Source organism: Dendrobates tinctorius, unplaced genomic scaffold (genome assembly GCF_039654945.1).
Source record: "Dendrobates tinctorius isolate UK_male_01 unplaced genomic scaffold, ASM3965494v1 ptg000070l, whole genome shotgun sequence".
NCBI lineage: Eukaryota > Metazoa > Chordata > Amphibia > Anura > Dendrobatidae > Dendrobates > Dendrobates tinctorius.
Window position 1 is genome coordinate 81,149,593 of NW_027361738.1, and position 11,836 is coordinate 81,161,428.

At 44.1% G+C, this 11,836-nt stretch overlaps 1 protein-coding gene across 8 annotated transcripts in view; it reads left to right on the forward strand.

Moving 5' to 3' along the window:
* The window catches only part of AKAP9 (A-kinase anchoring protein 9), a 234,048-nt gene extending 222,419 nt beyond the window's left edge, over window positions 1–11,629 (forward strand). For all 8 annotated transcript variants that reach the window (XM_073581974.1, XM_073581976.1, XM_073581975.1 and 5 more), the window contains 9 exons: window positions 304–506; window positions 5,317–5,425; window positions 6,726–6,908; window positions 7,351–7,548; window positions 8,732–8,964; window positions 9,056–9,141; window positions 9,784–9,916; window positions 10,393–10,514; window positions 11,138–11,629. In XM_073581974.1, coding sequence (XP_073438075.1) covers window positions 304–506; window positions 5,317–5,425; window positions 6,726–6,908; window positions 7,351–7,548; window positions 8,732–8,964; window positions 9,056–9,141; window positions 9,784–9,916; window positions 10,393–10,514; window positions 11,138–11,181 — 1,311 coding nt within the window. In that variant the 3' untranslated portion in view covers window positions 11,182–11,629. The remainder of the gene's footprint in view (window positions 1–303; window positions 507–5,316; window positions 5,426–6,725; window positions 6,909–7,350; window positions 7,549–8,731; window positions 8,965–9,055; window positions 9,142–9,783; window positions 9,917–10,392; window positions 10,515–11,137) is intronic.
* Window positions 11,630–11,836: the final 207 nt, after the last annotated feature.

Sequence of the window (11,836 nt, forward strand, 5' to 3'; positions counted from 1 at the left end):
AAGATTGTGCAATGTGAAAATTCCATAGTCAATGAAAAATTGAGCAGGGGGAATTATTAAGGCTGCCATTTCATATGGAGACAGAAAACCGCTATAATCCTTTGACAACTATAATGGACATATTAATCTCTAGAGCGGGAGAAGCAGCTTCAATATTTATGTCCAATGGAGGTCATAATATATTTACATATCCATTATGATAAAATGCTGCCTGCAGGGGGCGCTCTCTGGATACAGATTTATGTAGCCGATGTCCATGGTTCCTCTAGAAAGTGACAGGTTGCTAATCTGTTTTTCCTTAAGGGTGTAATTAATGTATCTACTGACCGAGCAAGAAGTGAACTCCACCAGGAAACAGACGGCGTCCCAAATGTTTTATGCCCCGACCCTCTGAGTTCAATGAACGGGGATCCAGAGGGAGCTGAATTCAACATAGACACCATCAGACGGAAGCTCCAACAGGTCTCCTCGAAACTGAGACATCTGGCAGCCAAAGCCACTCGAAGGTGAGAGGGTGCTGTAGACATCAGTCCTCTAATAACGGCAAGCAATGAAGGCCCCGTAGGAGGTGGAACAAAGAAAAAGTAGACCTGCCCTCTGTAAAATGTGCTGATTTGCAATTAAACTGCATTTTTAAGGGACAACCATAGATCTCTGACCATCCACTTGATATAGATTTGTACACTATTATTCTGCTCATTTCACATTTTCAAGGTCTTATTCCCACATTGGGCACTTCTGGCACTCATGATCGCCCCCTGCAGGGTTTAATTTTCACTTCACAGTCATATTGGGCCATAAGGTTGGCTAGTGCAAGACCTGCGCCACTTGTGAAGTGGCCTATGCGAGCATGACCATTTAAAGCCATTGTGTGTCTGAATTTCTGGACTAGAAGCAGAGGACGACCTATCATGATTCTTCTTACAGATACATCAGGATGTATTTTATTGATAGAAGCCTATAGTCCAACAAGTAATTTCAAAGAAAAGCCTAATATATCATATAAGTGTTACTCCTATTTAATGAAAAATCAGACAAATGTATATACACACACAATAAATGTTTTATTGAAATACATGACTACGCAATAAAAATCTAAACGTTAATAATGAAAACAAGGAACAATGAAAGCAATGGGAGGCCGATGAGAGACACAAAATAATGAAATTAAGATGATAATACCAAGGGTAGCCACCAGATACTCCCTGGTAACAAAAAATATATAATACATATATTTTTTTTTTCATAATCTAATTATTTTCCTCACTTACATAGCGCCATTAATTTCACAGCACTTTACAACAAAAAAAAAAAAAAAAATATATATATATATATACATGTCTGAAAGTGTTGACACCCTTGAAATTGTTCCAGAAAATTATATCAATTAAGCATGATTTGTTATACACATGTTTATTTCCTTTGCGTGGATTGGAACAACACAAAAAAAAACAGAGAAAAAAAGGCAAATAGGACATCATTTCACATATAACCCCAAAAATTGGCTGCACAAAATTATTGGCACGTTTGCAAGATTTTGCTCAAATTCACCTGTGGCAAGTAACAGGTGTGGGCAATATGAAAATCACACCTGATGCCAGATACAAAAGGGGAGAAGTTGACTCAGTCTTTTCATTGTGTGTCTGTGTGTGCCACGCTAAGCATGGAAAATTGTTGATATTTTTCTACATATTGGCTCTCAAGTCCTCACACAGTTCTCTACTCCTCTTTCTGTTCTCCACGCTTAGTGTGGCACACAATGTTAAGATTGAGTCAACTTCTCCCTTTTTGAACTGGTTTCATATGAGTTTCATATTGCCCACATCTGTTACTTGCCACAGGTGAGTTTGAACTAGCATCACATGTCTGAAACATATTTGCTTACCCACAGTTGTTGAAAGGTGTCAGTAATTTTGGCCGGCCCATTTTTTGGGTGTTTTGTGTAAAATTATGTCCAACTGGTCTTTTTTTTTTCCTCTGTCTTTTGTGTTGTTCCAATGCACACTAAGGAAATAAACATGTATAGCAAAACGTGTAATTTCAATAATGTTCTGGAACCATTTCAAGGGTGCCAACACTTTTTGCTATGTCTGTATATGTACCGTATATAATTTATATTCGTCATTGGAAGTGTTCTGCCATCTGGTGGCTACCCTTGGTATTGTAATCTTTTATTCGTTATTTTGTGTCTCTCATCGGCCTCCCCTTGCTTTCATTGTTGCTTGTTTTTACTATTAACGTTTACATTTTATGGTGTAGTTGTGTATTTCAATAAAATATTGTGTATATATACATTTGTTTGATTTTTTTTTTTTTTATTAAATTAGAGTACCACTTAAATTATTATTATTTATTGTTATAGCGCCATTTATTCCATGGCGCTTTACATGTAAGGAGGGGTATACATAAAAACAAGCACAATAAAGTTAAACAATACAAGTCACGACTGGTACAGGAGGAGAGAGGTCCCTGCCCGCGAAGGCTCACAATCTACAAGGGATGGGTGAGGATACAGTAGGCGAGGGTAGAGCTGGTCATGCAGCGGTTTGGTCGATCGGTGGTTACTGCAAGTTCATAGAATCATAGAATCGTAGAGTTGGAAGGGACCTCCTGGGCCATCTGGTCCAACCCCCTGCTCAAAGCAGGATTCACTAAATCATCCCAGTCAGATGTCTGTCCAGCCAGTTATAGGCTTTTCGGAAGAGGTGGGTCTTCAGGCTCTTTTTGAAGGTTTCGATGGTAGGTGAGAGTCTGATATGTTGTGGTAGAGAGTTCCAGAGTAGGGGTGATGCGCGAGAGAAATCTTGTATGCGATTGTGGGAAGAGGAGATAAGAGAGGAGTAGAGAAGGAGATCTTGTGAGGATCGGAGGTTGCGTGCAGGAAAGTACCGGGAGATTAGGTCACAGATGTATGGAGGAGACAGGTTGTGGATGGCTTTGCATGTCATGGTTAGGGTTTTGAACTGGAGTCTCTGGGCAATGGGGAGCCAGTGAAGGGATTGACAGAGGGGAGAAGCTGGGGAATAGCGGGGGGACAGGTGGATTAGTCGGGCAGCAGAGTTTAGAATAGATTGGAGGGGTGCGAGAGTATTCGAGGGGAGGCCACAGAGCAGGAGGTTGCAGTAGTCAAGGCGAGAGATTATGAGGGCATGGACTAGAGTATTTGCAGATTTTTGGTTGAGGAATGAACGGATTCGTGAAATATTTTTGAGTTGAAGTCGGCAGGAAGTGGAAAGGGCTTGGATATGTGGTTTGAAGGAGAGATCAGCGTCAAGGATTGCCCCGAGGCAGCGAGCTTGTGGGACTGGGGAGAGTGGGCAGCCATTTACTGTAATGGATAGGTTCGTTGGGGGGGTCACGTGAGATGGGGGAAAGATGATGAATTCTGTTTTGTCCATGTTAAGTTTCAGAAATCTAGCAGAGAAGAAGGATGAAATAGTGGACAGACATTGAGGGATTCTGGTTAGTAGGGAGGTGATATCTGGTCCAGAGATGTAGATCTGTGTGTCATCAGCATAGAGATGATACTGAAATCCATGAGATTCTATGAGCTGTCCCAGGCCAAAGGTGTAAATGGAGAAGAGCAGGGGTCCTAGGACTGAACCTTGTGGGACTCCGACAGATAGGAGGCGAGGTGAGGAGGTGGTGTGTGAGTGGGAGACGCTGAATGTCCGGTCTGTTAGGTATGATGAGATCCAGGTTAGGGCCAAGTCTGTGATGCCAAGGGATGAGAGGGTCTGTAATAATAGGGAATGGTCCACTGTGTCAAAGGCAGCCGACAGGTCCAGGAGGAGGAGGACAGAGTAGTGTCGCTTGCTCTTGGCGGTTAAGAGGTCATTGGTGACCTTAGTAAGGGCAGTTTCAGTGGAGTGGTGTGACCGGAAGCCAGATTGTAAGCGGTCGAAGAGGGAGCAAGAAGAGAGATGGGAGGACAGTTCAAGGTAGACGTGTTGTTCCAGTAGCTCGGAGGCGTAGGGGAAAAGTGATATAGGGCGATAGCTAGATACAGAGGATGGGTCAAGAGAGGGCTTTTTGAGGATAGGTGTGATGGAGGCATGTTTAAAGCTTGAGGGGAAAACACCAGTTGTTGGTGATAGGTTGAAGAGATGGGTTAGGGTCGGGATGAAGACTGTGGTGAGGTTTGGGATGAAGTGGGAAGGGATCGGGTCAAGTGCACAAGTGGTGAGATGTGATCTTGAGAGTAGAGTGGAGAGTCGATCTTCTGTAATGGTGGAGAAGTTGGTTTTGGAGGTGGAGGGCTGGGAAGTCGGGAGGAGGGGCTCTGGGGGTTGTTGACCAAAACTGTCTCTGATGTTATCAATCTTCTGCTTGAAAAATGAGGCAAAGCCTTCAGCTGAGATGAGTGGGGAGGGAGGAGGTGCTGGGGGACGGAGGAGAGAATTTAAGGTGTTGAATAACTGTTTAGGGTTGTGAGACAGGGAGGAGGATATGAGCGAAGAGAAGTAGGTTTGTTTAGCTGTGGCAAGTGTGGTCTTGAAAGTAGTGAGGGACTGTTTGAATGTGATGAAGTGCTCGTTGGAGTGGGATCTTTTCCATCTGCGCTCAGCAGCCCTGGAAGCTCGCCTCAGTTCTTTGGTCAGGCTGGTGTGCCAGGGCTGTCTGTTGATTTTGCGAGCTTTGGTATGTGTAAGTGGGGCAGCAGATTCCAAAGCTACAGCTATTGTGGTGTTATATAGAGCAGCAGCTTCATCCGCATTGTGTAAGAAACTTATATCTGTGAGAGGGAGGAGGGATTCGGAGAATGAGTGTAGGTCAAGGTGTTTAAGATTTCTGCGAGGGTGTGAAAGTTTGTGGGGTGGGGATTGTAGACATGGGGTGGAGAGGGAAGAGAATGTGAGGTGTGGTCAGAGAGAGGAAGAGGTGAGTTAGAGAGGTTAGATAGGGAGCAGAGGCGAGTGAAGATGAGGTCAAGTGTGTGGTCATCTTTGTGGGTGGCTGTAGAAGACCATTGAGTGAGGCCGAAGGAGGAAGTGAGAGATAGAAGTTTAGTGGAAGCTGAGAGGGAAGTGTCAATGGGGATGTTGAAGTCGCCCATGATATATGTTATATGTTTTAATTATATGTTTTATTGACGATGACAAGCGATAGGCTATGGAGATGAAAGCATTTATTGGTGTAATGTCTGCAACTACCGGATGTTTTTGTAGCAGATCCTCCGATGACCAGCCTTGCATTAGTTGCACCACTTTACTAGGCTCCTATTTATAATAAGGCAGCATTAGGTTCATATTCCAGTCCACCAGTATATTGGATGTAATTGTGGTCGGATATATAAATTGTTTTCTTCTGTTGAAGGGCGACTTTTGACGCTTCGGATGATAACGACTTTGCTTGGTCACAAAATGCCATCAAAGAGGTGATGTGTCAGCTGGAGCGAGTATCCATATTGTCACTGCAGGGGCAGGTGAGATGATAAATACAATTACAGTAGCTAATACAGCCTACCACAATGCCGGCTGCCATAATCTCCGACGCCCCCTCTGCTTACGAGACTTCATAACGTCATTCCATTACAACCCAGACATGACACCACAAGAGCCTACTGGTCAGAATAGCTACTGATGAGGGTAGGGCTCTGTTTCGGCGATCAGGCTACCAACGTGGTTGCTGAACCCAGGGTCCTTTGAATATTTTCGACGACCTCTAGTCACTTTGCAGGCTTGGCCTGTTGAAATGGAAACAAGGCTGACAGCAAACAGAGGTTTTGATAAGAGACTACAGATTTTAAATACCGTATATACTCATGTATAAGCCGACCTCCCCTAATTTTGCCACAAAAAACTGGGAAAACGTATTGACTCGCGTATAAGCCTAGGATGGAAAATGCAGCAGCTACTGGTAAATTTAAAAAAATAAAAACAGATACCAATAAAAGTAAAATTAATTTAGACATCAGTAGGTTAAATGTTTTTGAATATACGTATTGAATCAGGAGCCCCATATAATGCTCCATACAGTTCATGATGGGCCCCATAAGATGCTCCATACAAAATACACCCCATATAATGCTGCATAAAGGTTAATAATGCCCCCATAAGATGCTCCATACAAAATACACCCCATATAATGCTGCACACAGGTTAATAATGGCCCCATAAGATGCTCCATAGAATAATATGCCCCACATAATGCTCAATAAAGGTTATGGCCCCATAAGATGCTCCATAGATTATGCCCCCATAAAATGCTCAATAGATTATGCCCCATATGATGCTCCATAGATTATGCCCTCATATGCTGCTCCATAGATTATGCCCCCATATGCTGCCCCACAGAATATGATATGCCCCATATGCTGCTCCATAGACTATGCCCCCATATGCTGCCCCATAGTCTATGCCCCCATATGCTGCCCCATAGTCTATGCCCCCATATGCTGCCCCATAGTCTATGCCCCCATATGCTGCCCCATAGGATATGCCCCCATATGCTGCCCCATAGAATATGCCCCATATGCTGCTTCATTGACTATGCCCCCATATGCTGCTCCATAGATTATGCCCCATAGAATGTGCCCCCATATGCTGCCCCATAGAATATACGCCATATGCTGCTCCATAGAATATGTCCCCATATGCTGCCCCCCAAAAAATGGGCTGAAAATCTCGGCTTATACATGAGTATATACAGTACTTCTTTTTATTTTGTATATTTCCATTATCCTGATTTTTCACTACTTCGTGATTTGTGTCTTTTCTGTCCAGAATCTAGTGTTACCGCCAGGCATGTCAGGAAACACCCTGACGGAGAAGCTGCTAACGCAGAATGCGGAGCTGACCGGATACGTGAGCAGATTAACCAACGAGAAGAACGACCTGCAGAATGCCTTACTCAGACTGGAGGGAGAGATCGCCCGTCACAGGGCACGCGATGGCTCAGGAGACCATGTAGGTGCCAGGCAAGAATTATCACTGCTTGTAAGCAGAATACAGGCTGTCGTAGAGAGCAGCCCGCATCCTGCTGATACATTGCCCCATAACAGGGACCATCCTACTAATCGCTATAATACTAGTTAATGTTCATGCTGTGACTTGGCTATATCTAGGGACAGGCGAGTTGTGCAGTCACAAGTCCCCAAGCTCCCCTTATGATCAGGAATAGTGATCGTGCTTACTCTGCCTCATCATTTAAGGGCATTTTAATCATAATACGAGTTGACCCCCTTGGCTTTATTTTAGGGGAGCCATTTTTGTAACTCCTTAAAAGTCCAGGAAAAAAAATCTGTTTGCTTGAGAATATGTTTTGTGTGAATGTCGTCCATACTGTACAAACGTTCAAGTGATGTAAGTTTGGGGGCGATCATTGATGTGTACACATTCTCTCCTGCAGTCCTATCCGGCCAGCTGGGATCAGACCATGAACGTAAACTCATTTACAGAAGAAAGAGAGGCCTGGAATAAAGAGAAGCTGAACCTCCACAAGTCTCTAAAACAGATGGAGGCCGAGCTTTCCAAAGTAAAGGCTGAACTGAGGACCGAAACCATGCAGAGAGACATCGGGCGGGACACGGACAATGCTGCTCTGAAGGTAGATGTAGGGAAATTAGGCCAGTCTGTGTGGGTGACTGAAAGGTGAAAAACCATAATAGAATCCTCCTTTCCATGTACAGATTAGCTCTCGTCCAGAAGAAGAAATGACACTGTCTATTTTCCTTGCACCATCCATGGCTGGTGCCAGCATTTGGGGTACCCTCTCTGCCCATGTGACATTTGGCAACCTCCACCATACATGTGCAGGAGCTGAGCCTGCTCCATGTAGCACAGGAGTCGGTTCCATTATAAAGCCAAATCTGAATCTCCTGCTATCGGAGCTAGCTTTGATCGCAGCTGTTTAAAGAGATTCTGTCAGCTCCGAATGACTGCTCAAACCAAGCACAGACACTCTGCGCACCCTTGGTGTGGCCAAACAGTTCAGTGCACCTTCCCACCTACTTGTTTTCTCTCTATCTCTGCCCCCCTCTTCTTCGATTGACAGCTCTGACTTTATGGAGCCAGAAAAGGCCTGAGATACTGTGGATGGAAAACAAGTAGGAAGGTGTACTAAACTGTTTGGCCACAGTAAGGGTGCACCGAGTGCCTCTGTGCTGACAGAGTCCTTGAAACCTCTTATATGCCACTGATAATGATGGGAAGGAGTCTCTTCCAACTCTTATCGTCCTTCCTCCCCACTCCATAACATGCTTGCCAGGGTTTTAGTAAATGCCCTCATGATTGCCATTTTTTTTTCACCTATGAAGCAGAGGTAATGGCTTGGCTTCATGCGAGGCAGGTAATTTTGCAATATGATGGTATTGTGCAAGTGATGGCAGATTCAATTCACCTACGAGAAACAAAAAATAAAAAAACCTTTTTGGTATTGCCGTGTGCGTAGTTGTCAAAAGTAATAACATTGTATAATATTTATCCCGTACAATGAATGCCAAAACGGGAAAGAAATTGAAATAGCAGAATTGCTGTTTTATGGTCCCTTCTCCACCCAAAAATGGAATAAAAAGAGATAAGAAAGTTGTTTGGACACCAAAATGGTACAGAAAAAAAAAAACTACAGCTCTTACTGAAAATAACAAGCCCTGATACAACTCTATCAGCCAAATAATAAAGTTATAGCACTTGGAGGGGGTGGAAGTAAAATTGACAGTGAATAGGGGGCCCCCCTATGGGTACAATATGAGTATCGCTTAGCTCTTACCGACTCCATGTCCTTCTTGCAGAGAGTGTATGGAAAGTATCTGCGGTCGGAGAGCTTTAGGAAAGCTCTGGTGTACCAGAAGAAGTATCTCCTGCTGTTGCTCGGAGGGTTTCAGGAGTGTGAGGAGGCCACGCTTGTGCTGATTGCCAGGATGGGTGGGCAACCGTCCTGCACTGACCTGGAGGTCATCTCTAAGCACTCCAGAGCCTTTACTCGCTTCCGGTCTGCTGCTCGTGTGGCAATAGCGATATCCAGGTAATAAATTGAGCTGCATGATAACATTGGCAAATAAACTCCTATTTGCACCTCCAGGACTCTATTTCTTATGTTAATATCTCCCATTCAGGATGAAGTTTCTGGTGAGACGCTGGCAGCGAGCGATAAGTCCTGCCACAGGAACCACAAACCGAAATGGGTTTGGACAAATCATAGGTAAAACCAGTTCTGGTATCGCTGCAAAATATGTCTGCAAGAGAAGGAATAGTAGCATAAAAGTGGTCAGTGGGGAAGGAGGGCTCAGGTCAGCTCCCATTGCCTTCCCTGTATGTGGTACCAGCATGAGGGAGATCAGTGGGGAAGAAGGGCTTATGTCAGATCCCATCACCTTCCCTTTATGTGGTAGTAACATAACAGAGGTCAATGGGGAAGGAGGGCTCAGGTCAGATCCCATCGCCTTCCCTTTATGTGGTAGTAACATAACAGAGGTCAGTGGGGAAGGAGGGCTCAGGTCAGATCCCATCGCCTTCCCTTTATGTGGTAGTAACATAACAGAGGTCAGTGGGGAAGGAGGGCTCAGATCAGCTCCCAACGCCTTCCCTTTATGTGGTATAAAGGGGATTAAGTACAGCCCTATAAAACATGTGGTAGCAAAAGATCAACCCACTTGTATTCGGTAACATAATCCCCCTTTTGCTGAGGAGCCTGTGCTTCTATATACAGCCATGTCTGGTAATTCACATACAATAGTAACAGAACATTTGGGGGTCTGGTTATTATAGTGGTACATTGCTTCAGGCAGCATCGTTTTCTATGTTTATAAATTTCCAATAACATTGACTATTACATCCCATGCAGGGAATGAGGTGAGGACGGATTCCCTATATCATCCGGCCGGCAGTATGGACTTGTATGGGGACCAGAGGCTTTCGTCGTGTCGCTCCCGATCTGGCTTTGATTCCCCACAGTCCACTGTGAATTCCCAGCACAGGTACTTTAACTACTGGTACATATACAGCGATAAAGGTCTACGGTGGCGGCCTGCAATGGATGATTTATATCCGGGCAGAGTTGTGGCTGTATATATGGTGGTCAGTGTCTTATTTCAGTGCTTTAGGAAATGGCACATACACTGCACAACGCTCAGTGTCGCGTTACTCATGTATGAGACTGTTATTAACAAACATTACATTCAGAACAGACGTCACGTCAACAGCGCTGCGGCCATTCAGCTCTGGCACTGATTGGCTGCAGCGCTCTCAACATGACGTCATCAGGGAAAGGGAGTAACATTCACACCAGAATTGAGATGCACATTCCTGGCACAAAATAAGCCAATTAATAGGTGGTGTAAACTTGGACGAGACAATCTTACAATTAAATGTGCATTTCTGTGTAGTTTTGTGACATGTGATCCATCATTTTGGATTTTCTGTCGATGATATTTATTTATTCCATATTTTTCAGGTATGCGTCTTCTGATCTGAGTCCCTGCTCCCATCTTCAGAACTACGACCCTGACCGAGCGCTCACAGATTATATAGTGCGGCTCGAGGCCTTACAGAAACGACTAGGAAGTGTGCCGTCAGGTACGGTGTACAGAGATTTCGCACACAAGTGGCGGCTTTTCTGCTCTGTACTGGGCGGGAGAAGATTTGCTGATGGCTTTTAGAAATCCATATCATCACAAATATGCTATATGTCTCTAGCTCGGTTAATATTCTTAGCCATGATGAAAGGTACAAGGTCGGACATTGGTGTGTAACGTAGCTGCCTCCAATAGATGAAAGTTTTCTTCCCTTTTTTGGAGGAAAACTTTGAATGCAAATTTTTGCACATGACGCAGAAAATAATACAGTAATTGTCAGTAATAAGTTGCATGCTACACATTCCCACAGATGCCGAACCAAATGAGGCTAATCTGTTGCGACACAATCTGCAAATTCATGGCTGAAAGTGTCAGCCTCATATCGCTGCCATCAGATTTGTAGTTCATTTTCAGCAACACCATTGTTGTCTGACTTTAATATTAGTGGGGCTGGTAGAGGGGGGGACATCAGTATCGAGGAAACATTACCTAAATCTTGTGTTCTGGAATGTCTGCACGGGTCCTGGATTATGGGATTACTACAGCACTACCAGTACTGGTACTATTATTATTAAGGTAGTCAGAATTCTGCATTTCCTAACCACGATCTTCTCCCCTCTGCAGGACCGAGTACAAACAGCACAACACACTACAGTATAAGAAGATAATGCCCTTGTTGCAATACTTGAATTGCCTTTTGTACCAGTGCGCTGCTTCCGTTTCCCCCCGCATTGTGCGCTTCTCGTGGGACCAACATCCGCCCATAGAACAATCGGACACCAGAGCCGGCAGTGTGAATCTCTGTATATCAGCTTTTTTTGTGTATTATTTTTTTTTTTTTTTTGTAATCAGCTGTTCGATGACTTGTACATTATGTGGATTTCTAATTTAAATGATTAACTTATATGTATTTATCTCGGGGAGGGGGTGAGAGGAACTTTTTATGTATTACGGAACGGGAGGCGGAAAAGACTGTCATGTCTGATGACATTTGCTGTTACCGGCATCGCAGATTGAACATATCATATGTAGAGATCCTATTTTTGTAATGGTAGAAGTTTTGAATTTTCTGGGTATTTTGTCAAAGTACTGAAATAAATTTCATCATTTTAACAATTGGAAGGTTAATTCGAGAAGGGAGCGACCGGCTGCTCTCCGCCTCATCAGTGTTACCCAGAGACAAGGGCAGGGTAATACTGTGTGTGAAGGGTGATATTAATGCTAGGGAAGAAGACTAATACCTGTGACTGTGCTCTCTTCACAAAGCGAGGTCCAGAAGGGCAATGTTGGAAGAAACTCACTGTCCAGTAAAGAGCCCTGACG